The following is a 27,761-nucleotide window of genomic DNA, read 5'->3' as shown; positions in this document are numbered from 1 at the left end:
AGCAATCATCGAATGACTGAGTTTTACTTGTGTAGCAAGATATATATTATTTAATGACGGTAGGTGACTAGGTGGTGATAACTCCCAAGACCTAAATGTGTGTTTTCATACAAGCAAACCTCATAAAGTATCAAGCGAAGCTAATTATTGTTTTTAATTTCCTTCTGGGATGATATGTTGCTGTTCTGATTCTTCTTGTATCTCTGTGATCTGGATACTTTCTGATCCATCACCACCAGATTCAGAGAACTTAGTGATCTTCTGTAACTCATCGCTCACACCTGTCTGGTCATCACTAGCAGCTGCTTCTTGATCCATCTTAGGTAGTGGCTTAGGACGGCGAATGGCCTCAGCTGCTTCTGGCATGACAACTGGAGGTGGTTGTGGAGGTACCCATGACCGTTGCCTCTGGAAAGCTGCTGGTTCCATTGTACTTGTTTCATTCTGGTTAGCGGTAAAACGTGCTGCTGTTGTTGTCTCGTAGCCGAAATCCGTGGATCTAGGGTTTTTCTGTTGCCACCATTGACCATTTGAACTCTCGTCTTGCTGTGCTTGACTATTGTCCCATGGCTGTTAACAAGAGAAAAGACGAGTTTAAGAAATCTTGATAATAAGTTCAGTTCCACACATTTGGCCAAGATTCTCTTTAAATTAACATTCAGGGACATCTTCAGTTTGTACCTTAGATTTGGGAGCGATGCGTGGATTTGATAGTGGTTGGTTCGGATTGGGCGGCATGTCATTAATCTCCTGTAGATTTTAAAGTGCAATACGTTTGTCATAACAAATAATTACGGTTAGTCCAAAAAAGGTGCCAGAAGGGATTGTAGTTGTCAGCTTACCCGAATGTTTGAAGGCTTCTCTCCTCTCTGGATCATAGACATTATCTGCACCATCAGCAATATTCAACTAAATGTTACAAAGATTACAAGGAATTCAAAGGATAAGATTCATTATAAATCCATGATTATGCAGCGAACTTAGGAGGTTTCAGAACATTACATCCATGTATGACTTTGGATGAGGGGGCCCAGAAGAATCAGCTGGAGGCGCAGGAGGAGATGCAGATCGTGCTGTATCATCCATTAGTTAGAAAGATTAATCTAACCAAAAACAATAAACCGTAATGCAGATTGATCCAGAGAGAGTAAGAGAGAGAACCTGAACGTGTGTCATAATCAACATTGCTGCCATTTGTATACGGTTTCTGCATCACATATCAACGTTCCTAATGTTACAAAAAGCATTATGATACGTAATTCTATTAGTTAATTATCAAGTTCAAGTTGTGCGGTTTTCCATGGGGTATACATCAGACAATTTAGATCTATCAGCAATCAGGGAGGAAGTAAAACTGTTCTCTTTGGGGTGCTTTTGGGTTTTCTTTGTGGTTGTCATCCCCTAATCTATGAATCAAAGTTTTAACAAACCAAAACTTTAAGACTCACCCTTGCTGCAGTGACTGAAGCATTATAAACCTCTTGATCAGCTGAATAAATCTTTGGAATGTTGCTGGATTGTCCTGAAAGTAAAAAAAAGAGAAATAGTAGAATCCTCTTTAGATCAAGAAGCTTTAACAACGGTTCTTACGATCAACCAAACATTAGGTAACTAGACCCTCAATGAATCTTGATAAGAGTTGTTCAAACTTAAATTGTATGAATACTGAGACTTAATACTTACCTTCGAGCTTACGGATATTGTTGCTCAAGGACTTCATTTCTTGTACTTGGACACCTAACAGGTGTGTTAAGTCCTCAAAATATTTCCTCTCTGAGAAAGAAGCAATGTACAGATTTGAATTTAGAGGATAAGAAGGAACATGCAAGAAAAGTCCAGAAATGGTCACAGAAAAAGAGAGATACTCTGACTACATTATAAACTGCAGAAATACATCTACCTTCATTCTTTGTTATCATCATCTCCTGACTAACCCTGGCTACATCAGAAGCAGCGGCAGAAGCAGCTTTGGCTGCAGCTACTGCTTCTTCAGCTAAGCTAGGTTTAGCATCAGCTTTCTTCAGAGGGTCAGCTTCTTCTTCCAACATAATTCTTTGGACCCAGGATTTAAATCTGGGTATGAGAGATTTCTGAAACAAACAAATGTCACTTCAATATAAAGATTTTGATTGTGTAGAAGGAGACTCATACTATAAAGTTGCATAGCGTTAAAACACGTCTAGCAATCAGTAATAAAGGTACAGTAACAAGTTTCTGACACCCTAACAAACTCTTACTGCATTGTTTTCATCAAAGTTTTTGGCAACTATATTCTGGTGGTCTAGTTGAAACAGAGAGTGTGAGAGTTATGCAATTCATTACCTAAGCTAAGAACAATGAACTCTATACAGTCTGCTTCCATTTGATTAATGGCCTAACCATCAGCAGCAATTTACTCGATGCATAGCATAACAAACTGCATATAATGGGGGAAAGGTTGACGATACCTTTATAAAAACAGCTGTTCCGGCACCAGAAGCTGCTAGTACACCAACAGCAAGAATAGCATGGTACCAGCGAAGCCGAGAGAGAAAAGCTGCCTGTGGAGTGACAACGAGTGAAGCAGGAGCAGCTACCACAGGCTGCATAGCTTGTGGCTGAACAGTTGACACAGCTTGCTGTCCATCTGCTTGTAAGAAACATAAAAATAAGCTTCCAGTATAGTAATCATCATAGGAACAACCAAACAAATACATGTCCTCGCTTAGTTTACCTTGACTTGTAACAGTAGTCTGCGAGCTTGGTGGTGGATCCTATAAAAACAAATAAATCACAGATGTAAGCTTTTGAAACTAGGAGAGGAATGAGAGTTCCTAAAAAAAAAGAAGCAAGGAAAGGAGAAAGGGTTTACAGGAACACGGCGGAAAGCTTCGTCAATCTCTTCTTTAGTGAGACCTTTCCTCTCAAGAAAAGATCTTCTATGAATAACAGGAGACCCCCTAACTCTCGGGTGCGAAAGGAACTTGATAGCGTTCTGAATTTGATCTTCCCGTATTGGTTCAGAATTTTTAAACACAGATGTTGGAGGATCTTGCTTAAAAGTTTCCTGAGCTATAGTAGTAGCTTGCTGAACCTCATTAGCAGGCTTTGTTGTAGCCTCTGTACGTAAACAACAACACATTTATCAACAAGAACATTAGTAAAAATCAATCACTAGATAATGGAATCCAATTACTCATCAACTTCGAGCTAACTAAATCAATTAAACCCATAACTATGCAATCGTAATGCAAAAAACCACTGAGAATTTGTTCCCTGAGACCTAAGGAAATAAAATTGAACCTGAAATCTGGGATTTATCATCGGCGGGAGCGGGAAAGTCGGAAGGAGCTGGTGGTTGCTGATGAGTTGCCATAGCAGCTCACCAACCTTGGAATAATCCAAGCGGCAAAAGGGACTATAGATGAGGGGAAAAAAAAAAAAGAAAAAATCGTTCGAGAGAGAGAACGATGAAGATGATGAGAGAGTAAATCAGGTTTTGCTCAAATCGAGGCGCAGACTTTTTTTCTTTTTCGTGTTTTGGTGACTGTGTGGTGGTCACACGAAGAAGAGATAATAATGTCGTCGTCTGATTTTTTTTTTTTTTTTTTTNGTGCTCTAATCTCTATCATTTTGGGCCTTAAAGGGCCCATTGTTTTCAAGAAATACTAAAATTGTAACAAACATCATCAACATCCATAACATACAAGACGAGTGGATTAATTTAATTTAGTTACTCTTCCTAATCTATACTATAAAATATGGTCACTCTCTCCATTGGATTGACACGTCAATAGTGGGAAGAATCACATATATCTATCCTTATTAAAAACAAACACACCTAAATTTAAAGGAACATAAAACATGTTTCATATATTTTATTCTTTTTTTATATCACAAAAAGTTTCAATATTTATATAAGAAATTTAAAGAGGTTTAGAACATGTTCGAAGAAAATAGATAGATCACCAAAAGTCAAAAGACAAAAAAGCATCGGGAGTGAATCAAAACGCCACTTCTTCTACATGGGGTAAACCATGAATGTATGGGCATATGGTTTAGGCATTACAATTTTTACAATAGTTTGAAGAGTTGCAGCAGTGATAGAGATATTAGTTAATATTATAGAGAAATTCATGAAAGTTTGTCCCAAAAGAAATAAATTTTTATATATAAAGAAAATTGGGGTTTTGTTCACTATCAAATGGAAGATAGTTGAATAAAACTGTAGAATATTAGTTTAGAAAAATACATAGACAAAGAAGAAGATATTTGGATAAATTCATGACTGTTAGTTTTCATATTCTAATATTTAGAAGTTGTCAAAAAGAAAACTGAATAAAATTCTTAGTAAAAACCAAATTCTAGAGTTATATTCAAAAAATTGAAGAGGTAACATGAAAGGAAAATGTCTATCTTAATTATATCTATTAAAAGAGTTAGCCAAGCTGCAATTATTGATAAAAGAAAATGTTAGTGTTTCATAGTATTTAATTGAGAAGCTTAAGTATGAATATATCTAAATACTTAAGTTTTTTTTTTGGAATGAATATAAAATTTATTCAACCAAAAAACTTTTTGTTACAAAATATGCATCCTTAGATCAAGTTTTCATTTGAAATATTTTCTTATGAAGTTTTAGACAAGAATTGTAGAATATTTAAATCTCTCAAAAGAAAATTGTTCATGCATGTATTTAATAAAATAAAAAAATATATGTGAAATATTAAAACAATCAATCTCAAATTATATTTTTCAAGATTACCACAATTAAAAGAAAACAAAGATAAACTCTACATAAAAAAAATTAATACAAAATTTTTTAAAACCTTGCATAAGCCTGCGCATACCACGGAAGTTTAATAATCAATACAATGTGCCAATGTGCACGTCCACCGTTTCATCATCACGCAATATAATGTTAGGCACAAAAAATGAAAGTGTCTTCGGGGATTTGAGAATACACTTCAACATACCTCTTCACTTGTGGTGTGATTGAGTATGTAATCTTGTTTCCCGTCAATAAGGTAAGTAAGCTAGTACGCGATGGAGCAGATTTTGCAATACTCGTTAACATAAACTCCATGTCGCTCCATGAAACACTGTACCACAAACATCCCAAAGAAGTAGAACCTTTTCGCTCATGTTTTATCCCAATAGGAGCACCTAAATTTCTACATATTCCGCCTTTGTGATCATGATTCATGACTACAAATAAAGTGTGTATAGAAGCTGTTGTATGGGCCAGTGTAATCGCATTCGAGGTTAGGGCAAGGGCATAGACAAAAGTTGCATTCCCTTTCATGACTTGACTGAGACTTTTCCATATGAGAAACTCTCCTTGCAACCTAACTCAGCATTAATCCACATGGAACGACGGCTGCTTCAAGAACCTTCTCCATTGGCAAGCATCGCTTATCACCAACGGAAAAAATCACAAAATTGTGATGAAAACAACTATTGTCAATATAGACATTTTATCAACTACCACACTTAAATGTAAATTTTGAAAATTATGAAAGCAAAAAATTCTCTTCCATAAATTAATATTTGATTAGCCCAAAAGAAAAAGAAAAATAAAAATAAAAATAATATGCTCCACGAAATCTTTAAAAGATAATGTGAAAGTCTATTGGTAATTTGGTACCATATAAATTACGAATCACATAAGATATTATTTTATTTTATGTGATTTATCCTCTCTCTCGGCTCACTATAAAATCTCTGATTCCTTTTTCTTTTCTCTCTCTCTCATAATCGAGAGTAGCGCGGTTCTCTAGAAAATATTCGATTTTTTAATAGAGACTACTGATATGATGATGACTCTTAACTCAATACCTCCCGCTGAATCCGTTGCTCTTTCTTTCTTGGATACCTCCAGGTTCAAAGTACTCCCAGGTTTCTTCCTCTCCTCTACTCTCGGTACTTTCGTCAACTCTCAAATCGATTAAAGTTTCATACTTTCATTAGTTTTACTTTGGCTCGTCTGAGTATTGAGTATTGAATGATCCGTATCCAGTTAGCTTCGAGAGTTTTAAAGTTTACATCTTTGGAGTGTTTCACAGGTGGGTTTAGTTCGAGGAGGAGGAATCAAGGGAGAGGGTTTGGAAAAGGAGTCAAGTGTTCAGTGAAAGTGCAGCAGCAATCTTCTCCTCCTCCAGCCTGGCCTGGGAGAGCTGTTCCTGAGGCACCTCGTCAATCTTGGGATGGACCAAAACCCATCTCCATCGTTGGATCTACTGGTTCTATTGGCACTCAGGTTTTTACATCATTGGATCAGCATGTTACTGAGTTATTTGTTGCATCATTTTTATGGGGATAAGAACTTTCATTTTTGCAGACATTGGGTATCGTGGCTGAGAATCCTGACAAATTTAGAGTTGTGGCTCTAGCTGCTGGTTCCAATGTTACTCTCCTTGCTGATCAGGTAAATTTTTGACTCATGTGGTAACTTACAGCTCCAATTCCTCGTTCAGACCACTTGGTAATCTGTATTATTTCTCAATTCAATGATAGTAGCATATATAATAATATACTGTAAACTAATAGTATAGCAAATCAGTCCAGAGAAATCAGGTTCTTGCTTAGCTTTATGCCTCGTCAGTGATCTCGAGAAAAAGTCTACATTATGTTTCTTTGACCCTCTTTTGAATGGTGGCAGGTAAGGAGATTTAAACCTGCGTTGGTTGCTCTTAGAAACGAGTCATTGATCAAGGAGCTTAAAGAGGCATTAGCGGATTTGGACTACAAACCTGAGATTATTCCAGGGGAGCAAGGAGTGATTGAGGTTAGTGCATTTCTTTTGATTTTAGTGTAGATTTTTTACAAAGTTTCTATCATCACTGAGTTCTTACTTATGTTCATCAACAGGTTGCTCGACACCCTGAAGCTGTAACTCTTGTTACCGGAATAGTTGGTTGTGCAGGACTTAAGGTATATTCTCTAGTTCTTTGTTACTAAAACTGGATTGAGAGAATAGGAAAGAGATAGTGTAGTGATAAAACGTGTTGTTTGTTTTTACTGCAGCCTACGGTTGCTGCAATTGAAGCAGGAAAGGACATTGCTCTTGCAAACAAGGAGACATTAATCGCAGGTGGTCCATTCGTGCTTCCGCTTGCCAACAAACATAAAGTTAAGATTCTTCCGGCAGATTCAGAACATTCTGCTATATTTCAGGTATCATAATTAACATAAACAATTTAGGCACCTCTACTTTCATATTGACATAAGTTTTGGTCTTGATACAATTTCTACATCTGGAAGTTTAAGTAAAAATTCTTCTTTTATGTTCTCTAGTGTATTCAAGGCTTGCCTGAAGGCGGTCTGCGCAAGATAATCTTGACTGCATCTGGTGGATCTTTTAGGTTTGTTTCAATATTCTTCTCTCTGCATATATTTTTTCTCTTAGTTCTCATTTGCTTAATGGAAAACGTTAACTGGGTTTTGAAATAGGGATTGGCCTGTTGAAAAGCTGAAGGAAGTTACAGTAGNCTTTATGCCTCGTCAGTGATCTCGAGAAAAAGTCTACATTATGTTTCTTTGACCCTCTTTTGAATGGTGGCAGGTAAGGAGATTTAAACCTGCGTTGGTTGCTCTTAGAAACGAGTCATTGATCAAGGAGCTTAAAGAGGCATTAGCGGATTTGGACTACAAACCTGAGATTATTCCAGGGGAGCAAGGAGTGATTGAGGTTAGTGCATTTCTTTTGATTTTAGTGTAGATTTTTTACAAAGTTTCTATCATCACTGAGTTCTTACTTATGTTCATCAACAGGTTGCTCGACACCCTGAAGCTGTAACTCTTGTTACCGGAATAGTTGGTTGTGCAGGACTTAAGGTATATTCTCTAGTTCTTTGTTACTAAAACTGGATTGAGAGAATAGGAAAGAGATAGTGTAGTGATAAAACGTGTTGTTTGTTTTTACTGCAGCCTACGGTTGCTGCAATTGAAGCAGGAAAGGACATTGCTCTTGCAAACAAGGAGACATTAATCGCAGGTGGTCCATTCGTGCTTCCGCTTGCCAACAAACATAAAGTTAAGATTCTTCCGGCAGATTCAGAACATTCTGCTATATTTCAGGTATCATAATTAACATAAACAATTTAGGCACCTCTACTTTCATATTGACATAAGTTTTGGTCTTGATACAATTTCTACATCTGGAAGTTTAAGTAAAAATTCTTCTTTTATGTTCTCTAGTGTATTCAAGGCTTGCCTGAAGGCGGTCTGCGCAAGATAATCTTGACTGCATCTGGTGGATCTTTTAGGTTTGTTTCAATATTCTTCTCTCTGCATATATTTTTTCTCTTAGTTCTCATTTGCTTAATGGAAAACGTTAACTGGGTTTTGAAATAGGGATTGGCCTGTTGAAAAGCTGAAGGAAGTTACAGTAGCTGAAGCGTTGAATCATCCAATCTGGACGAGCATGGGAAAGAAAGTCACTATAGACTCAGCTACGCTTTTCAACAAGGTTAAGATCATTTTCTCCTCAATGTTAAACCCTGATTCTAAAAGTACCTTTTTGATCAAGGTACATAAATTCTTGATTTCTTGAAACAGGGTCTTGAGGTCATCGAAGCACATTATTTGTTTGGAGCTGAGTATGACGATATAGAGATTGTCATTCACCCTCAAAGTATCATACACTCCATGATTGAAACACAGGTCTTGCCTGATAACTAAATAACTGCATTTTTTGTCTTTCCGGTAAAAATCTGTCTCGCATGTGTTTTGTCTTGTTCCACAGGATTCATCTGTAATTGCTCAATTGGGTTGGCCTGATATGCGTATACCGATTCTCTACACCATGTCATGGCCCGAAAGAGTTCCTTGTTCTTATCCAAGACTTGACTTTTGCAAGTAAGCAAACCACACACACACACACACATATATATATATATATATATATACTCTCCGAAGTGTGGAGCTAAGCTTAGTTGGAGATTTTAATCACCACCAAGAAAAATTCCCTAATCTAGTTCAGTTTGGTTTTAGTTTGTTTAGATAAATTGAACTGAAACTGAATCGGTTTTGGCAGACTTGGTTCGTTGACTTTCAAGAAACCAGACAATGTGAAATACCCATCCATGGATATTGCTTATGCTGCTGGACGAGCTGGAGGCACAATGACTGGAGTTCTCAGCGCCGCCAATGAGAAAGCCGTTGAAATGTTCATTGATGAAAAGTAAGACTTTTGTTTTCTCTTCGGGCATCTCAAACGAAATTCTTGAATTGAATCAAGAATGTTTAAATTCTCACTTTTGTGTACAGGATAAGCTATTTGGATATCTTCAAGGTTGTGGAATTAACTTGCGATAAACATCGTAACGAGTTGGTAACATCACCTTCTCTTGAAGAGATTCTTCACTATGACTCGTGGGCGCGTGAATACGCGGCGATGGTGCAGCTTTCTTCTAGTGCGGGTTCAGTTCATGCCTGACAAATTGGTTGTTGGAAGAACATCAGTGGAAGTGATTTGAAAAAAGGTGGGGGGACAAGATTAGTGTATAGAATGGGTGTGTATATATATATATTAGTGTATAGAATAGGTTAATATTACTTAATAGCGCTTTTGGGAGGATTATGGATTGTGTAAAAATAATGTATCTGTGATCCGGAAAAGCCAAACCAATAATTTGAAACCATTTTTACCAAAGCCTAATGTGGGTTCTTGAAAAGCCTCGGAGGCTTCATCAGTAAAGTTTTGCATCTCCTGTGTGAGATCAAACGAAGAGGAGGTAATGGCGTCGTCTGATTTATATTTCTATCCATAAATCAAAGAGTGGAGGTACGGTACAATACTGTACTACTACTACTACAAACCAAATAATTATAGTCTCTTTAGTCTCAACGGCAAACCAAATAATATCTAGAGCCACTCTCCGTCGAAAATCACGATGGAAAGACTCATCTCCAACATTTCACCACACAAAAATCTGTTAGGGAAAAATATGTAACTCTCTTCGGGGATTTGATGAGAACTCACTTCAAGAAACCTCTTCATTTCTGGTGATTTGTAAGCAAGTGTGTGTCCATCAGCACTACAGGAAAGCCAGTACGAAATCTTCTCTTTTGGAGTTGATGATGCAATACTTCGAAGAGTAACATAAACACCATGTCTCTCCCTGAAACACTGAAACACAAATAATAGTTTCTCCATATCTTCATAAAGAACTAAAACCTTTTCGTTAATGTTTATCCGAACAAGGGCAGACGAACGAAAGGAACAAGTCATGTTTTCGTAAAGATGGCTAGAAATATAGTGACTGTAGATGCTGGTGTATGAGCCAATGTAATTGCAATCGAGGTTAGGGCAAGAGCATTGAGAGTAGCTGCATTCCTTTTCATGACTTGACACTTTCCCATAAGAGAAAGTATTTGGGCAACCAAACTCAGCATTTCGACAAGGAACAAAGGCTGCTTCAAGAACCTTCTCCATTGGGAAGCATCGCTTATTACCAATGGGTAAATCACACCCAGGACCAGGGCACTTGTTACTCACTTTGGCTAAGCATAAACTGCAAACTAGATGTCCATCATCACACTGANAGTTCATGCCTGACAAATTGGTTGTTGGAAGAACATCAGTGGAAGTGATTTGAAAAAAGGTGGGGGGACAAGATTAGTGTATAGAATGGGTGTGTATATATATATATTAGTGTATAGAATAGGTTAATATTACTTAATAGCGCTTTTGGGAGGATTATGGATTGTGTAAAAATAATGTATCTGTGATCCGGAAAAGCCAAACCAATAATTTGAAACCATTTTTACCAAAGCCTAATGTGGGTTCTTGAAAAGCCTCGGAGGCTTCATCAGTAAAGTTTTGCATCTCCTGTGTGAGATCAAACGAAGAGGAGGTAATGGCGTCGTCTGATTTATATTTCTATCCATAAATCAAAGAGTGGAGGTACGGTACAATACTGTACTACTACTACTACAAACCAAATAATTATAGTCTCTTTAGTCTCAACGGCAAACCAAATAATATCTAGAGCCACTCTCCGTCGAAAATCACGATGGAAAGACTCATCTCCAACATTTCACCACACAAAAATCTGTTAGGGAAAAATATGTAACTCTCTTCGGGGATTTGATGAGAACTCACTTCAAGAAACCTCTTCATTTCTGGTGATTTGTAAGCAAGTGTGTGTCCATCAGCACTACAGGAAAGCCAGTACGAAATCTTCTCTTTTGGAGTTGATGATGCAATACTTCGAAGAGTAACATAAACACCATGTCTCTCCCTGAAACACTGAAACACAAATAATAGTTTCTCCATATCTTCATAAAGAACTAAAACCTTTTCGTTAATGTTTATCCGAACAAGGGCAGACGAACGAAAGGAACAAGTCATGTTTTCGTAAAGATGGCTAGAAATATAGTGACTGTAGATGCTGGTGTATGAGCCAATGTAATTGCAATCGAGGTTAGGGCAAAAGCATTGAGAGTAGCTGCATTCCTTTTCATGACTTGACACTTTCCCATAAGAGAAAGTATTTGGGCAACCAAACTCAGCATTTCGACAAGGAACAAAGGCTGCTTCAAGAACCTTCTCCATTGGGAAGCATCGCTTATTACCAATGGGTAAATCACACCCAGGACCAGGGCACTTGTTACTCACTTTGGCTAAGCATAAACTGCAAACTAGATGTCCATCATCACACTGATGATGTGCAAAAAAAAAGATCTAACGAGTTAATTACAATCAAATTAAAAATTAAAACCTTATTCGGTATAAGAATACCCAACAAAGAGAATCAAAATACCACATGAAACAAAATCAAATGCACGATTGGAAACATAACCTGGAAGGTAGGTACTGTGAGCGGCTCGAAGCAAACCGGACAATCAAGAACATCAAGATCCGACAACTTGGCCGATCGTGTTTCATTCTCGGTACGTTGCCTCTTTTGCGAGAGAATGTTTTTACCAACCATTATCGATTATAAGGTAATAAAATTAGGTTTACTAGTCTTCACAATATATATTTTTTTTTGGATTTACATTTACTAGTCAGTCTTCACATATATATATATATAGAAGAGATGAGTAAACCCTAATTATGTGTGTGTTTTTGTCTTCCCAATAGTTAACGCAATTATTCAGTCTCCGATTTCCGAAGAGTGTGAAGAAAAAGTTACATGCATACATCATGATTTGGGAAGGAATTCGAAGAGTTTGATGGGATGAAACAAGTTAACCATAAGTAAAAAACCCAATAAATATTACGTTCTTCCTTTCCTGTTTTGCCAAGTTAACGTAACACTTGGTCTACTCAGACTGACCATTAATTAGCACTACTGATTACTGACTCATCTACCATTATGGCTTTATCTTATCTCTGTATCCACGAAACACTACTATAATGTGAGAGAGAGAGTCATCATCATAAACATTAAACAACGCTTACGGGGAGGTATTGGTTTAAGATTTAGAAAAAATTTTAATGACTTTAAAAGTTAAGTAAAATATGTTGTTATTCAATCAAGACTTTTAAAAACTCTTTAAAAATTTGGTGTTATTGGTTGTGGATTTGTAAAAAGTTATCTAAAATCTTGATAAATCTAGTGTTATTAGATTAAGAGTTTTATAAAGTCATTAAAAGTTTTATGTTATTCAAGTAAAACAAAAGAATCTTGGATTGTTAATGAATTCAAATTTTATGTTATTGGTTTAGGATTTTATATCATTTCCTTCATAACAAAAGTCATGAAAACTCTTTCATCAAATAGAAAGATTTTACAAGATTAGAAAAAACAAATCATCAAGATTTTAAAAAACTTCCTAAACAATCTCTTAGAATCCTTCATTTTTAACTTTCAATTTTCTATGATTCTAACAATCAGCAAGAACATAAAGTCATTAAAATTCTTTCTAAATCCTAAACCAATACCTCCCCCTTAGTCGCTTACCCACTTAAGTGAAGTAAATTATATTATCTTCTTTTTATTTTCTTGTAATACACATTTATTTTCTCCTTTTTATGGGGTAAATCATTATTTTCTTCGAAAAAAAAAGAAGAAAATAAAGCACCATTCAAGCAAAATACAATGCAATAGAATCTTCTTCAACGGGTGATCTTAATAGTATACAACAAGATTTTTAATCAAACAATCGAACATACATGACTCTAATCAGAAATATAGAAAATTCTTATACTATTATCTTCTTTTTTTTCTTGATAAAATGCTTATACTATTTTTGTTCGTAAAGAATCGAAGTACTTTTCAATAAAATTATAACAAAATATTATATGCATATCAAGATCGAATTAAATTTGACATGTGGATTGTAATTTTTTTAATTATATTATTATTTTTGAAGTACATTTTGGTTTATGCCCTTTTAGTTTTACTTATTTAATTTTTTTCTTACATTATTAACCCCTAAAACAATTCCATAAATAACATTGCAGATAAACTCAAATACTAAACTTTCTTAAATTGACCAACATTTGTTATATTTATTGCCAAAAAATCTTAAGAACATCTATATATTATGATTTTTCAAAAAACAACTAACTCTACCCATTAAATCTCGAAAACTATTTTTATGGATGCTAGAATCTCTCAAATTTAAATGATATACAACAGATTTGTCAAAAAATGTTATAATCTCCATAATTATATTAACATTAATAAATTTTTTAAACCTAAAATCCAATTTTAGAATGATTAGAAAACCAATATTCACCAATATTTAACTTTAGCAAGAGGACATACATTTAATTCAGTATATATTTTATTTAGAAACGGAATATTTATATATACATGATGGTTTGAATTAACATTAGTATAAATATAAAATATTATTAATTTGTTCTTGAAACACGAGTTAAATCCTCATTTAATTATTTAGCCAATATTACTAATATTAGATTATGAAAAATATTAAATCAGGTAATTTAACTAAAATTTTGTAAAACAATTAAATTATTAGTAGTATTGTGACTTAACGAGACAATAGCTTATAAATTACATATTTATGTATTTGATTCCCTTATTATTGTTCTAATAATTAACAATCCAAACAAAATTAATTAAACAAAAAAAATTAAATATATTATGTTTAAAAAAATTGTCCCGCGGTGTACCGCGGATTAAAATCTAGTACAACATGTAAAATGTTAGTCAACCATATCTACTTCTAAGACATGTCAAGATCTAAACTAAAATAATTACATGTCAAGATAAATAAACTAAGATTTTGACATGTGTATTTGTAATTTTGTTACAGCATGTAACATGTTAGTCAAACATATTTAATTTCATATAATAAGATATCCCTATCAAAAAAATTCAAAAACTATTGTCAATATAGACATTTTATCAAATTACCCACACGTTTGTTGCGTTTTAAGAGAAATATCGTTAACACTTTAAATGCATATTATTAACTACTATATTAAAGTAACTAATATTAACAAGAAATAAAATAGATAGGAACAATGTGAAGACCGGATATGTTACCAATTACAACTTGTCGTTACCTTAACAATGGTAGCTCTTTGTAAAAAAGTGGAATACATTAATATGCTCAACAAAATCCTTTAAAAAAAAATAATGTCAAAGTCTGTTTGGTACCATTCAAATTACTAGGATCCCTCTACCAATCCATATTCTTTTCTTATCTGATTCATCTCTCTCATTCTCAACACTGTTTATATCTTTGATTCCTTTTCTTCTTTCTTTGATAATCGAGAGTAGTGCGGTTCTCTGGAAAATATTCGATCTTTTAATAGAGACTGATCTGATGATGACTCTTAACTCATTATCTCCAGCTGAATCCATTGCTATTTCTTTCTTGGATACCTCCAGGTTCAATCTAATCCCTAAACTCCCAGGTCTCTTCTTCTTCTTCTTCTTCCTCTCTTCCTTGGTCAACTCTCTTTTCGATTAAAGTTTCAAACTTTCATTAGTTTTACTTAGGCTCGTCTGAATTTTTCCATCTGGGTGTTGAATGATCCGTATCCAGTTGGCTGGAACACCCAGTTCTTTGTAAATTTCTTCAATTTATGAATTTATGGGGTTGCTTTAGCTTCGAGAGTTTAAATTTGATTGTTTGACAGGTGGGTTTAGTTTGAGGAAGAGGAATCAAGGGATAGGGTTTGGAAAAGGAATCAAGTGTTCAGTGAAAGTGCAGCAGCAATCTTCTCCTCCTCCAGCATGGCCTGGGAGAGCTGTTCCTGAGGCGCCTCGTCAATCTTGGGATGGACCAAAACCTATCTCTATCGTTGGATCTACTGGTTCTATTGGCACTCAGGTTTTTTTTTTTAATCTGTTTCTTTGGTTTCTTCTTACTCTTTGCCAGATGAGTTTAGTTTTTAGATTAAGGCATTATTGTCCAGTTTTTGAGTAGGACCAGACTATAATTTCTGTTTTGATGACTAATGCACGAAGAAGAATGAGTTTTTATACGATCATTTTTATGGATAAGAACTTTCCTTTTGCAGACATTGGATATTGTGGCTGAGAATCCTGACAAATTTAGAGTTGTGGCTCTAGCTGCTGGTTCCAATGTTACTCTCCTTGCTGATCAGGTATATTTTTGACTCATGTGGTCATAACTTACAGCTCCAATTCCACGTTCAGACCACTTATGGTTCTTTTACTCTCTTTTGAATGATGGCAGGTAAGGAGATTTAAACCTGCGTTGGTTGCTGTTAGAAACGAGTCATTGATCAATGAGCTTAAAGAGGCATTAGTGGATTTGGACTACAAACCTGAGATTATTCCAGGGGAGCAAGGAGTGATTGAAGTTAGTGCATTTGTTAGTTTTGATTGTAGTGTAGATTTTCACAAAGTTTATATCCTCATCGATTTCTTACTTATGTTCATCAACAGGTTGCTCGACACCCTGAAGCTGTCACTGTTGTTACCGGAATAGTAGGTTGTGCAGGACTAAAGGTATATTCTCTAGTTTTTTGTTACTAAAACCGTATTGAGAGAATAGGAAAAAGAAAGTAAAGTGATAAAACGTGTTGTTTGTTTTTACTGCAGCCTACGGTTGCTGCAATTGAAGCCGGAAAGGACATTGCTCTTGCAAACAAGGAGACATTAATCGCAGGTGGTCCATTCGTGCTTCCCCTTGCCAACAAACATAATGTTAAGATTCTTCCGGCAGATTCTGAACATTCTGCTATATTTCAGGTATCATAATTCACATTAGAATTTAAGTACCTCAACTTTCATATTGAGTTTTAAGTATTGGTCTTGATGCAATTTCTACCTCTGGCAATTTGAGTGAAAACTCTTCTTTTATGGTCTCTAGTGTATTCAAGGTTTGCCTGAAGGCGCTCTGCGCAAGATAATTTTGACTGCATCTGGTGGAGCTTTTAGGTTTGTTTCAATATTCTTCTCTCTGCAATAGACTTTTTTCTCAATTCTCAATTCTCATTTGCTTAATGGAAAATGTTCATTGGATTTTGAAATAGGGATTGGCCTGTTGAAAAGCTGAAGGATGTTAAAGTAGCGGATGCGTTGAAGCATCCAAACTGGAACATGGGAAAGAAAATCACTGTGGACTCAGCTACACTTTTCAACAAGGTTAAGATCATTTTCTCATCAAGTTAAACTCTGATTTTTAAAAGTACCTTTTGATCAAGGTAGATAAATTCTTGATTTCTTGAAACAGGGTCTTGAAGTCATCGAAGCACATTATTTGTTTGGAGCTGAGTATGACGATATAGAGATTGTCATTCATCCTCAAAGTATCATACACTCCATGATTGAAACACAGGTCTTGCCTGACAACTAAATAACTGCATTTTTTGTCTTCCGGTTTCAATGTGTATAACATGTATTTTGTTTTGTTCCACAGGATTCATCTGTACTTGCTCAATTGGGTTGGCCTGATATGCGTTTACCAATTCTCTACACCATGTCATGGCCCGATAGGGTTCCTTGTTCTGAAGTAACTTGGCCAAGACTTGACCTTTGCAAGTAAGCAAACCACATATATATACTCTCTGTTAATCAAGTGTGAAGCTAAGCTTAGTTGAAGATTCCCCAACCGGTCTTCCGTTTGGTTTTGCAATTGGTTATTTGGCTACTGTTTTGGTTTGGATCATTAGACACCCCTATCTATCAGCATTCAGCACCTAAAATCAAAAGTTGATTGATTACAATTGTGGATTTTGGCAGACTCGGTTCGTTGACTTTCAAGAAACCTGACAATGTGAAATACCCATCCATGGATCTTGCTTATGCTGCTGGACGAGCTGGAGGCACAATGACTGGAGTTCTCAGCGCCGCCAATGAGAAAGCCGTTGAAATGTTCATTGATGAAAAGTAAGACTTTTGTTTTCTCTTTAGGCATCTCAAACGAAACTCTTGAAATGAATCAAGAATGACTTTTATATTCTCATTTTTGTTTACAGGATAAGCTATTTGGATATCTTCAAGGTTGTGGAATTAACTTGCGATAAACATCGTAACGAGTTGGTAACATCACCTTCTCTTGAAGAGATTGTTCACTATGACTCGTGGGCGCGTGAATACGCGGCGATGGTGCAGCTTTCTTCTTCTGGGGCGAGGCCAATTCATGCCTGACAAATTGGTTGTTGGAAGAACATTAGTGAAAGTGATTTGAAAAAAAAAATGTGGGAACAAGATTAGTCTAGAGAATGGGTTAGTACTTAATAGCGTTTTTTGGGAGGATTATCGATTGTGTAACTAATGTATCTGTGATCCAAACTAGCCAAACCAATAATTTGAAACCATTTTTACCAAAGCCTTCCGTTTAAAGTAAAAATGCTTGAATGGTAAAAACAAAAGCCTAATGAGGGTTCTTGAAAAGCCTCTGAGGCTTCATCAGTAAAGTTTTGCATCTCCTGTTGTCGCCCTCATATGTTTCTTGAAAAGCCTCTCTGCATTATCACTTGTGCTACTTTTTTGGCTTGTTGCTTGGGAATTGGCACTCGCTTGTTTATAAATAAATTGTATTGAAAATATTGATTGATTAAAATATTTCTAACGTGGTTTATAAACATGGCTATTCTAATATGCGTGTATGAACTAGATTGCTAAATACTATTACATGAAATAAAACTTTTATGTTTATAATCCTTGGAAGAAAACTTGGATTTTGAAAAATTAGGCATGGATCGTATTCATATTAGAGTAGGGACAAAGACAGAGAATGCAATCTTGTAAACCAACCTACTCCCACCGCTAAAATCATTAGGAACAATTTTAACTTGTAAGTCATATATGAAACACCTTCACACTAGATTTAATTAATTGTTTGGCAAAAGCTATTTCGAACCAACAACAATGTTGATTTTGTCGACTCATTATTTTGTAATTATTATGTTTTTGAGATAAATTTACTAGGAAAACAATTGGTCGGGTTATAAAAAGGGTTCCTAAGTTATCATAAATCGTAACTTGCAAGTCATTCTTTTTCATAATTTAACCTTATTATCTAGTGTTATCAGTTTATTTGAGCCAGTACTTCGTTTCCTCTAAAAGACACATGTACAACTTGTAGCTTATAATGATACTTTAGATTGTATTTAGATTTCATATTAAGCAATAACGGTTGTTAATACTGAAAAAAAAAACCTTACCTTTGTATTAATATGGCTGCTAAGACGTTTATTTTTTATGCTTTTGTAATGAAATCGGACAACAAAATATATTGGTTCTGATCTATGACATAGTATGTGATAGGAAAAGTTGCACCGTACGTTTTACTCCAGCTAGTCCCATTTCAATTAGTCGTTTCACTTATTAATCACAAGGAAATAGGAATAATTTAACAAAAATTACCAGTATACATAGATTTGTAATCCAACTCATTTGAGTTTTTTGCTGATTCCACTAAACACATTTAAAAACGTGGTGGACAAGACAAGACACCAAAGATGAAGTTTCAAGTTTTAATCTATAAAAGATGAATGAATCAACGAATACTAACTATAAAATTAAATATACAATCTTTTTTTGAATACACTATTCATATTATGTAGGTTTAGGATGACTCAAGTCACCTCAACCAAATAGTGTGAACACATATCTGTTTATAGGAAAAATTTGAACAAGAAGATCTCAAGGCAAACCAAACATTCCTACAAATCCACCTAAAACTTATAAATCCAAATTAACAATTCCATCTCTTAACTTTTTCTTAAAAAGGTATTACGATCGAGAGACTCCACACGTTAATGGACCACAGCACTTTCTTTGTGTCTAAACATTGTAACACTTATCCAAATTCATACACTCACATAAATTTAAGTAAATTATGTTCAACATAATGACTATGAACAAGTTTTATTTCAATAAAAAAGCCATTAGTCTCCATTCCAATAATCAAACCACCAAAACTTGTACAAATCTAATCCAAAACCGACACATTATAAAATAAATATTTACTTTCTCGCCCAACACTCCAGATTTTCTCGGAAACTAATAAAAGAAAAAGGTTGAGAGAAAAAAAAAAAAAAAAAAAAAAAAAAAAAAAAAAAAAAAAAAAAAAAAAAAAAAAAAAAAAAAAAAAAAAAAAAAAAANCGTCTAAGGAGAGCCACGTCAGCATCAAAAAGGACGTAAATGACGACTTAGCCCATTAACATTTCTTAATATTCCAATCATATCCTTCCTATACGGCAAATTCGTCTGTCGTTTCGTCTCCTCCCTTTCCCTTCCACCTTCTCCGGCCACCACCTTTGACGACACTTCCTCTTCCTCTTCTTCTTCTTTCTCATCGATTTTCTTAACCGGCGCCGGGAACACGAGCTTCTCGTTTCCTTCACTGCTACTTCTAACGTACAAAAGATTCCTCAGCTTCCAACGTTTCGAGAATCCAGCTGAGTTGCTTTTGATCTTGCTCTGCGACGGAGAAGACGAGAGTCCTTTGAGATCATCACCATCGTCTCCTGAACTCGGTTGTTTCGGTGTCCATACACAGTACGTCTCCGGCGGAACACCGTTTAGATCCTCTTCAGCTTCCGACGACGAATTCGAAGCCGCCGTCGGATCTCGTAATTCCTCGCTCATCAGTTTCCTCAGCGCCGGTCTACGATGACGCGGCGTCGGCTGAGATTTCGCCGGAGCATTACTACCGTACGGGTTCAAAGGACGGATCTGACCGTTAAAGAAAATCTCGTCGGCGGTGGCGAGAGGTTGAGAACACACGTGGCTGGGACAGTCGAAGGCGAATTCTGAGTTATCATCGTCTTCGTTGTCTTCGGGAGAGTCGGAGGGTCGTGGTGTATCTTCTTGATCTCTGAATTCTTCGACGACTCGAGCGGCGATCGCGGCGAGGTCAACGGTGGAGGAGAAGCTGCCGAAACTCGGAGAGTTAGAGGAAAAAGATAGTAACCGACTCGTCTGCATTTGTAAACTAGTTACAACAAAAACACAGTTTTGTTTTCTCCTCGAACGTTTTTGAGAGAGAGAGAGAGAGAGAGAGAGAGAGAGAGGGAGAGATGATGGTACGCTGAGAAAGAAAATAAAGTTGGGTCCCCGTTGGAATATTTATATATGGAAATTAACGGAGAAGAAACAAATTGAAATGATTACATTACGAAGATTAATTTGTTTGTTTAAATCAGGAGCCAAAAGAAAAATCTAACTTTATTTTAATTTAATTATTCATAATCTAACAAGAGAGCGTAATTAACTCTTAAAACTACTAATATTTTTGAGAATTGGTAAATCGGTCAGGACTCAGGAACATAAGCCATGAACTTGGTTTGACAAAGGAAAATAAAACAAGATAAGTCTTCCACTTAAGAAAAAAAATATATAGTATCGGTCAAGAATATATCTTTGGGATTTATATATATATATATATAGTACATACAAATGGAAAGAAAAGAAAATGTTGTTACTTATCTTCTTAGATGTCACGTTTAATCAGACAATGACAATCACATCACCGAGGTGCGTGAACTTAATCTGTTTAGTTATTATTTTTCTTCTGTTATAAATTGGAATATGCAAATGTTAAAATGATGTCACAAAAATGACGTATGTATGTACACACTTAGGTTTATGGAAATGTGGTTTATGATTAAAGATATAGTAGCCGTTGATTCCATGTTCATTTACTGTTGTGTTAATCTTGTAGGCTGTACTAGTTGTCGTGATGTGTTGTCTCATAATAAAAATTGGTTTCTACTACCGCGCATCTAAAGTTTTGTTCTAATCAACACAAATTTTTTTTATCAATTATTGAAACACAATTATGATAAATATCAATTTTTTATCAATTTTTTTTTATAAGTATGTGAATGCAAAACATTAATACAGTGCTTCAGTTACCACGATAATTATGATAAATGGGACATTAAAGAAAAAATGTTAAGCCAATCCTAAGTTCCTAACTCCTACAAGTTTTTTTAGGTGGGGGTGGGGGAAAGAAAAAAGGAAAAGTTTTAGTTGGGCCTTTGGTTCACATTATTGGACTTAGTTCAAATGGGCCTCCACCAGAATTATGTGCTATGTCTTCATAGTGGTAAAATTATTCAGATCACTGTTTGATTAATTAGCAGCAGCAACTTGAAATATATATATATATATATATATATATATATATTTTTTTTTTATTTTATCTTGAAATATATTTATTCAGATCACAAACTCAAAGCACCATTCGAAGAGCTTCAGCTTCTCAGAAACATCATAACTAGTTTTTGCTTCTCTTCTTGTTCGTCAATTTCACCACATAAAACCCTAATTTTTAGATTTTAGGGTTCCTCTGAACACACACTTTAAAAATCTCAATCCAAGCTTTTAAAATAATACTCAAAACAATGGATAATAATTACAACTATCAGCATCAACAGCAATGGCGTCCAGCACCAACACAGCCAAACATATGCCCGATTTGTACAGCGCCGCACTTCCCTTTCTGTCCACCGTATCCTCCTCCATCTTCCTTCCCGCACAACCCTAGCTTTCCTCCTCACTTCAATTCACCTAGCCCTGGACCTCCGGTTCGACCGCAAAGTCACTATCCGCCGTGGCAACCTCCTCACCACGGTAATCAATTGCGACCTTTTGCCGTTGATGGTGATATGGAAGCTGACCGGAGCTTTAAGAGAGCTCGGATTGATGCCATCGGCGGTGGTTCTCCTGGTTACGGTGTTGTTTCTGAGAGTCCTCAAATCTCATGGGAGAATGAGCGGAGATTGAAGATGGTTCGTGATCATGGTTACGGTTTTACTCCGCATTCTCAGGGAAATCCAGGTGGTTCCGATATGGGGATGAATCATCACTATGGGAGGAGTGATTATAGGAATGGAGTTCAGCAGTTTAATGGTGTAGCTCCTCCTACTCCTCCGCCTCATCATCCCCCTTATTTCGGCGGTCATAATGGTCAGCCTCCTCTTCCGGCTTCTCCACCACCGCCTTTGCCTCCATCTCATCCGCCCTCTCAGCCTTCTTCATTGTTTCCTGTTACTACTAATTCATCTGCAGCGGTCACTTTATCATCATCATCATATCCTCGAATGCCAAATGCTTCGGTAATGTAGCTTTTTAGTGATTTCGTTGTTACCCTGTGATATCTTGTTGTTCTGTAGACTGTAGTTTGAACTGATGATTTGTAAATTGTTTTGGTAGCCATCTTCTGTACAATTAGCACCAACTCAGTCTAAAGTGATTGATGTGTCCCATTTGCTGACGCCTCCTCATCGATCTACTCGTCCTGATCACTTTGTAATTATCCTTCGAGGGCTACCAGGTTGTTTTTCCGAGCCTTCTCTTTGCATGGTTTCAGTTCTTGCTTAGGCTCTTGCTTCCTGGTTTCCTTTTTCTCATTGGCTCTTGTATTCAGGTAGCGGGAAGAGTTACTTAGCCAAGTTGTTGCGTGACATTGAGATAGAAAATGGTGGTAGTGCTCCACGAATCCATTCTATGGATGATTATTTCATGACGGAAGTTGAGAAGGTTAATTAAATCCTCGTAATTCTAAAGACCTTTTTAAAAAAGGTTCTCTTTACTCAGGACCATCAACAGACTCTAAAAAGTTGTGTTGCTTTGTCAATGTAAAAGGTGGAGGAGAGTGATTCAACTTCTTCAAGCTCTGGTAGAAGCAAAAGACCTAGTGTGAAGATGGTCATGGAATACTGCTACGAACCTGAGATGGAAGAGGTATCTTTTCAGAACATATATTTTGAGATAAATGAAACATGAATATAAACCACGATGGTTTGTTTTGTTAAGTTTCCTGGCACTCTTGAATTTCCAGGCCTATCGTTCAAGTATGCTGAAGGCTTTTAAGAGGACCCTTGAAGATGGGACCTTCAGCTTTGTAATCGGTAATAACTTTTCTCATAACTGCATACTAGATTGTATGACATTTATCATTTGGAATTTTTATTTCCCTGCAAGACGTAATTGGTATTTGTGATCTGATGACATTATCTCTTTTGGTTTGTTGATGTTGACATGGTGGCTACTACTTTCCTTCTTTTGAGAAAATATTTCATCTTATATGGTTTCTTTAGTTTCTTAGTTTAAAGAACTTAATATCCTCCCAGCATCCCTCTTGTCTGCTCAAGGTATAGGGATTGGTGTATATTACAACATGTAAGATCTTTGTTAGAGATTCTATTCATCTAGTTTAGCTGGGAACTAGGTGGTGCAATGTCCTAGCAGGTCTTTCGTTTTCTCTAACCACGGATGCAGTTTGTTTTCTGGAATTGACCGTTTCTTGCTGGTATATGTCGCTCATCTTAGTGGATGACCGCAATCTGCGGGTAGCTGATTTTGCTCAGTTTTGGGCAACAGCAAAGGTATATCCTCACTTCTTGCTATATTACCTTGTGGAGATTGGATGTTGTTTGCAGATTCTATAGAAGACTCACAATGATTTGTGAAGTCAACTAGCGTCTTTAGTGCTTACTTATCCTTGGTTTCTCAAGCGTAAGATAATTTCATCTGCACTGAACTTTAGTGAACTCCAACATTGTTTTGAACTCATTTTGTTTTCTAGCAAGTTTACAGTTCTGAGTTCTGACAATGTTTTGGTATTTTATCTCAACCTTCTCAAAAAATAGCATAATGAGTTTAAACTCACCTTGCATTTCCCTAGATTTGAGATTACGAGTCTTCTTTTCCTCAGCGTCTTCAAAATGTTTTTTGAAAACTGTTTTCCTTTCTCCAAAGTTACTCCTGTATATTAGTTAGTGTCTTACTTCCTTACAGCTGAACCAAGGAACTGACGATGGTCTTTCAAAGATATGCCTATACTCTCTCTCTCTCCCCTCTAAAACTTTCTTGGTTGTGTATTTATCATTAAAGAGAACATTGGCGTGGTGAAACTTGCATGTTCGTTTAAGTCATTTCTCCTTTATATTGCTAATTCCCTCTCTTTATAGAATGATTCACGTTAATGACTGTATGTATTATTTATAGGGGTATGTTCCTGCTAGTTGGAGTTATTATGATTTGTCTGCTTGCTTCACATTGTTTGCTAACCATAATGCTAGGTTGCCATTCTTTAAGTTCTGTAACTCTGAAATGACTAATAATAGTCGTTTCCAATTAATTTATAACCGAGTAGTGATACTGGCTGCTTTGGGCAATGTATGCACTACTTCTCATCTCCTTTTTTGTTTTTTGCCACCATGCTCATTAGTTTTCTTGTTTGTCTATGTTTCCATGAAAATGAAAGTTGAGGAATTTTAGATGGCTTTTTGACCAGATTTAAGTTAATATCATTTATACAAGAAACGTGAATGGAAAAATTCACCTATTCTTCTTTTGGTGAATTTCAGTTCGATTCAATCCTCTTTTGCCTCTCGATTTTGCATAGTGACCAGTTTCTTCATTCTATTTACCTGAAATGTCGATACCAAGACTCTCTTTTCTGTGTATGATTGGATGCTTGTTGTAAATGATGAATCTTGAAATGTTACAAGACCAGTTCAACTAAAACATGGCCGTTCTCCAGTATTAAATTCTTGGAAGTTTCCTTGACATTCTGTTTCTTTTGCAGAGATCTGGATATGAAGCTTACATATTAGAAGCAACATACAAGGACCCGACTGTGAGTTCTTGACAAACTTTTTACTCTTCAGTAACTTAGAATTTGCATTTCAGTTGTAGTTTTCCTTATTTAACCTATATAAATAGGAGCACACTAAGATCACAATCATATTTGAACAGAATTTCATTCACATTTTTGTTGGTCTAAGCGTGTGTGAAATTACAGGGCTGTGCAGCAAGAAACGTGCATGGCATCACTCTAGATCAAGTACAGCAGATGGCACAACAATGGGAAGAAGCTCCATCATTGTATATGCAACTGGATATGAAGGTTCGTATGCCGTTCTTTTGTTTCCATCATTGATCTCAGTTTTTGATTAACGGGAAGAAGATGCCAAATAATGCCTTCATGTATGATGATGGGCTTGTATTTTCTCACAATATCTTATGATCTTCTTTTTCTGTAATAGTCTTTTACGCATGACCTGAAGGAGAATGGAATCCAAGAGGTAATAGAAATAAGTTCTTATATATACCTCTCTGTCAATGGTGGACAGGGATTAGTAAATTCCTTGTTTTGACCGCTGTTTGAACCCTGGCCTTCATTATATGAACCAACTTTGTTACTTCTCATATAATTTCTATAGGTGGATATGGACATGGAAGATGATTTTGGACTGCCAGAAAGAAAATCCGATAATAGTACCCAGTCAGAAGAAAAGGGTGCAACAGAGGGTAAATTTGAATGCTTTCTTTATATTGTCTTCTTATTTTCACTATGAAAAACCGAAAACACTTAGCTGAGTCTTTCTTTTGGTTGATATCATCTCAGGCTCTTACAAAATGGAGAGTAAATGGGAAGCAGAATCATGCTCCCGTACAGAAGAAGTGAAAGAACTAAGCAGAAGTAAATGGTCAAATGTAGAAGAAGATGAAACAGAGAACTCTGAGAGTGTGAGACGAAAATCAAAATCTCTTTCTAAGTCAAACCAAGAACGCAAGCGGAAAGACAAATCTGTTTGGTGGGGAGATAAGGTATTTAAACATACACATCTTTGCTTGTTCATTTAACTCTAGAAGTTCTGTTAGCTTTTTTGAAAACATGTTTTTATCCTCTGGAAAATATCTGATCATTCATGCTGTTTTATATCTACGGATAGGGTGGAGACGCGGGTTTTTCAATTGTTGCGACAAGGAATATGAACATGCCATCTTTAGTTATAGGCCCCGGGTCAGGATACAACTTGAAAACGAATCCTCTGTCGGAAAAAGAGAGGCTTGCACTAGCTGATGCTATTGGAAAAGCAAAGGTAAGAGTAATTTTCCAGGATCAGCTTAGAGCAGAACGTGAGTCTTTCAAAGCTGTTTTTGACAAGAGACGTGTACGAATCGTTACAAAGGACGACGATTAAGTGTATGATTTTTCTCTGAGAAATCAATTATTATATGGCCTGATATACGACATTGTTCAGTTCCCACTTTTCCATTCACATATCGAGCAATAAAATTCAGAAACTTGGGAAAAGAAAGTAATTTCATTATTCTGTTATGCTTTTATAATTGTGATTTTGGGATCATGAATTCTTCCAACTTTTATTTGTGTACATGTATAACATTAATTTAGAAAAAAATAAACATTTATTTTAGAGATTATAATTTTTAATGATTTTTATTTGTGTATGCTTGTATGATATTGAATTATTGAATTTTGTTTTCTACAAATTCTAAATTAAAATGCTATGTTCGTACCAAGTTGATATTTACAACTAAAACTACCAATGGCACCAAGTTTACTGGAATACTCTCCGTGAAAGAGAAAGCAACAAACAACGTAAAGCATAGGCTTCAGCTTCACTGATGATTGCTGCATGAGTTTTAAATATATCTAAGTGATAGTCTTGAAATCGTACCATTGTGAAAACCTACCTCTTCACATGTATAACATATATAACTACTTATAAGGGGAACTATCTCTATGGATGAGTTTAAAAGATTGATCAATCCACAAAACTAAATTCTAAAGATAGAAACTCTTGAGGGCAACATACGAAACTCCATAATTCTCGTTATAAGAGAAGTGATTTCTACGGATGTGATCATTTTAGGTCCAAAATTAGCTGAAGATCCTTTGAAATAAAAGGGTAATTCTTAGTTTCACAAGAAAATATGTAATAAACGATTTAGATCTAAGCATTCTCTAAGAAAACAAAGTCAAACCCAAAATCTCATAAAGAATAATGGGAGAAACAGAAGAGAAAGTGAAGAACCATGGTGATAATAAAGAAGAGGAACACAACAAAGTTGAGAAAACAGAGAAGAAGGAGAAGAAGGATAAAGATAAGAAGGATAAGCACGAGGACGATAAAAATGGCGGAGGAGAAGAAGGAGAAGACCAAGAGAAGAAGAGCAAGAAGAAAGATAAGAAGGCGAAGAAAGAGAAGAACCCTGAAGATAAGAAAGATCCTCAGAAGTTGAAGACGAAGCTTCAGAAGATTGAAGACAAGATTCAAGCTATGGTCTTAAAGAAAGATGAGATTCTGAAGCTTATTCATGAGGCTGAACAAGCTAAGCCTAGTACTGCTGCTGTAGATGCACCACCACCAACTAACTAAACTGATTCCAAACACAAAATATACAATAAGTTAATTAATAACAAATTCTGATGAATGTCAATATCAGAATACCTTGGCGTGCTATATAGGTTTTAATTTTGTTTTGTTTGATACCAATGAGAGTTTAATTTGCTTGTTAAATATGTGTTGTAAATTGTACAACAACTATATGTTTCGAATATAAGACTTTTCAGCTTTGTATATATAATTCTAATCTATCTATACCAC

General features: G+C 35.8%; 8 protein-coding genes across 10 annotated transcripts; 4 read left to right on the top strand and 4 right to left on the bottom strand.

Annotated features, from left to right (window-relative positions):
- LOC104762413 (peroxisomal membrane protein PEX14-like) lies at positions 6–3,546 on the bottom strand. The gene is made up of 12 exons (XM_010485692.2): positions 3,283–3,546; positions 2,852–3,099; positions 2,714–2,753; positions 2,448–2,626; positions 1,901–2,090; positions 1,684–1,773; positions 1,449–1,522; positions 1,162–1,207; positions 1,003–1,073; positions 843–887; positions 682–750; positions 6–570 (listed from the first exon to the last, which is right to left on the bottom strand). Exons 1-12 carry the CDS (start codon positions 3,353–3,355, stop codon positions 154–156), a joined length of 1,542 nt encoding a protein of 513 aa, XP_010483994.1. The 5' UTR covers positions 3,356–3,546; the 3' UTR covers positions 6–153.
- LOC104762411 (1-deoxy-D-xylulose 5-phosphate reductoisomerase, chloroplastic-like) lies at positions 5,720–9,556 on the top strand. Its single transcript, XM_010485689.2, has 12 exons — positions 5,720–5,877; positions 6,045–6,238; positions 6,320–6,406; positions 6,641–6,766; positions 6,850–6,912; positions 7,006–7,155; positions 7,276–7,343; positions 8,335–8,449; positions 8,539–8,643; positions 8,726–8,838; positions 9,017–9,163; positions 9,250–9,556. The coding sequence occupies exons 1-12, from the start codon at positions 5,793–5,795 to the stop codon at positions 9,416–9,418; spliced, it is 1,422 nt and encodes a 473-aa protein (XP_010483991.1). The 5' UTR covers positions 5,720–5,792; the 3' UTR covers positions 9,419–9,556.
- Positions 9,848–10,534, bottom strand: LOC104763639 (E3 ubiquitin-protein ligase SINA-like 11). Its single transcript, XM_010486988.1, has one exon. The coding sequence runs from the start codon at positions 10,532–10,534 to the stop codon at positions 9,848–9,850; it is 687 nt and encodes a 228-aa protein (XP_010485290.1).
- Positions 10,970–11,918, bottom strand: LOC104763638 (E3 ubiquitin-protein ligase SINA-like 11). Its single transcript, XM_019240134.1, has 2 exons — positions 11,787–11,918; positions 10,970–11,668 (listed from the first exon to the last, which is right to left on the bottom strand). Exons 1-2 carry the CDS (start codon positions 11,916–11,918, stop codon positions 10,970–10,972), a joined length of 831 nt encoding a protein of 276 aa, XP_019095679.1.
- On the top strand, positions 14,546–17,715 carry LOC104762412 (1-deoxy-D-xylulose 5-phosphate reductoisomerase, chloroplastic). Its single transcript, XM_010485690.2, has 12 exons — positions 14,546–14,824; positions 15,050–15,243; positions 15,434–15,520; positions 15,613–15,738; positions 15,825–15,887; positions 15,981–16,130; positions 16,252–16,319; positions 16,415–16,526; positions 16,615–16,719; positions 16,801–16,922; positions 17,124–17,270; positions 17,360–17,715. Exons 1-12 carry the CDS (start codon positions 14,734–14,736, stop codon positions 17,529–17,531), a joined length of 1,437 nt encoding a protein of 478 aa, XP_010483992.1. The 5' UTR covers positions 14,546–14,733; the 3' UTR covers positions 17,532–17,715.
- LOC104762410 (probable membrane-associated kinase regulator 1) lies at positions 19,501–20,412 on the bottom strand. Its single transcript, XM_010485688.1, has one exon. The coding sequence runs from the start codon at positions 20,317–20,319 to the stop codon at positions 19,519–19,521; it is 801 nt and encodes a 266-aa protein (XP_010483990.1). The 5' UTR covers positions 20,320–20,412; the 3' UTR covers positions 19,501–19,518.
- LOC104762408 (YLP motif-containing protein 1-like) lies at positions 21,568–26,446 on the top strand. Of its 3 annotated transcripts, none has more exons than XM_010485686.2 (12): positions 21,568–22,454; positions 22,552–22,672; positions 22,766–22,878; positions 22,984–23,082; positions 23,180–23,249; positions 23,671–23,726; positions 24,932–24,982; positions 25,148–25,252; positions 25,392–25,430; positions 25,569–25,656; positions 25,754–25,956; positions 26,082–26,446. In XM_010485686.2, exons 1-12 carry the CDS (start codon positions 21,741–21,743, stop codon positions 26,331–26,333), a joined length of 1,911 nt encoding a protein of 636 aa, XP_010483988.1. In that variant the 5' UTR covers positions 21,568–21,740; the 3' UTR covers positions 26,334–26,446. The 3 variants fall into 3 exon arrangements, 2 of the variants coding, with proteins under 2 accessions (XP_010483988.1, XP_010483989.1); XM_010485687.1 differs by having other exon boundaries at positions 23,620–23,726; XR_763489.1 differs by lacking the exons at positions 23,671–23,726; positions 25,569–25,656; positions 25,754–25,956; positions 26,082–26,446.
- LOC104762407 (nucleolar protein 58-like) lies at positions 27,106–27,720 on the top strand. The gene has a single exon (XM_010485685.1). The coding sequence runs from the start codon at positions 27,159–27,161 to the stop codon at positions 27,531–27,533; it is 375 nt and encodes a 124-aa protein (XP_010483987.1). The 5' UTR covers positions 27,106–27,158; the 3' UTR covers positions 27,534–27,720.

The sequence above is a fragment of the Camelina sativa genome, chromosome 18 (assembly GCF_000633955.1).
Source record: "Camelina sativa cultivar DH55 chromosome 18, Cs, whole genome shotgun sequence".
Taxonomy (NCBI): Eukaryota; Viridiplantae; Streptophyta; class Magnoliopsida; order Brassicales; family Brassicaceae; genus Camelina; species Camelina sativa.
This window is presented reverse-complemented; position numbering and strand designations above follow the sequence as displayed.

What these genes read in the sequence shown, in the direction of transcription:
- LOC104762413 (XM_010485692.2), bottom strand. Translation starts at nt 3,355, where the DNA reads ATGGCAACTCATCAGCAACCACCAGCTCCTTCCGACTTTCCCGCTCCC. An exon ending in GATGATAACAAAGAATGAAG is followed by an intron (nt 1,774 to 1,900) that starts GTAGATGTATTT and finishes CTTCTTTCTCAG; the next exon opens with AGAGGAAATATTTTGAGGAC. An exon ending in TGATTATGACACACGTTCAG is followed by an intron (nt 1,074 to 1,161) that starts GTTCTCTCTCTT and finishes TGGATGATACAG; the next exon opens with CACGATCTGCATCTCCTCCT.
- LOC104762411 (XM_010485689.2), top strand. Translation starts at nt 5,793, where the DNA reads ATGATGATGACTCTTAACTCAATACCTCCCGCTGAATCCGTTGCTCTT. An exon ending in CAGGTTCAAAGTACTCCCAG is followed by an intron (nt 5,878 to 6,044) that starts GTTTCTTCCTCT and finishes AGTGTTTCACAG; the next exon opens with GTGGGTTTAGTTCGAGGAGG. An exon ending in GAAATGTTCATTGATGAAAA is followed by an intron (nt 9,164 to 9,249) that starts GTAAGACTTTTG and finishes TTTTGTGTACAG; the next exon opens with GATAAGCTATTTGGATATCT.
- LOC104763638 (XM_019240134.1), bottom strand. Translation starts at nt 11,918, where the DNA reads ATGGTTGGTAAAAACATTCTCTCGCAAAAGAGGCAACGTACCGAGAAT. An exon ending in TCACAGTACCTACCTTCCAG is followed by an intron (nt 11,669 to 11,786) that starts GTTATGTTTCCA and finishes TTAACTCGTTAG; the next exon opens with ATCTTTTTTTTTGCACATCA.
- LOC104762412 (XM_010485690.2), top strand. Translation starts at nt 14,734, where the DNA reads ATGATGACTCTTAACTCATTATCTCCAGCTGAATCCATTGCTATTTCT. An exon ending in CTGGTTCTATTGGCACTCAG is followed by an intron (nt 15,244 to 15,433) that starts GTTTTTTTTTTT and finishes TTCCTTTTGCAG; the next exon opens with ACATTGGATATTGTGGCTGA. An exon ending in ACTCCATGATTGAAACACAG is followed by an intron (nt 16,720 to 16,800) that starts GTCTTGCCTGAC and finishes TTTGTTCCACAG; the next exon opens with GATTCATCTGTACTTGCTCA.
- LOC104762410 (XM_010485688.1), bottom strand. Translation starts at nt 20,319, where the DNA reads ATGCAGACGAGTCGGTTACTATCTTTTTCCTCTAACTCTCCGAGTTTC.
- LOC104762408 (XM_010485687.1), top strand. Translation starts at nt 21,741, where the DNA reads ATGGATAATAATTACAACTATCAGCATCAACAGCAATGGCGTCCAGCA. An exon ending in ACGAACCTGAGATGGAAGAG is followed by an intron (nt 23,083 to 23,179) that starts GTATCTTTTCAG and finishes TTGAATTTCCAG; the next exon opens with GCCTATCGTTCAAGTATGCT. An exon ending in CAACATACAAGGACCCGACT is followed by an intron (nt 24,983 to 25,147) that starts GTGAGTTCTTGA and finishes GTGAAATTACAG; the next exon opens with GGCTGTGCAGCAAGAAACGT.
- LOC104762407 (XM_010485685.1), top strand. Translation starts at nt 27,159, where the DNA reads ATGGGAGAAACAGAAGAGAAAGTGAAGAACCATGGTGATAATAAAGAA.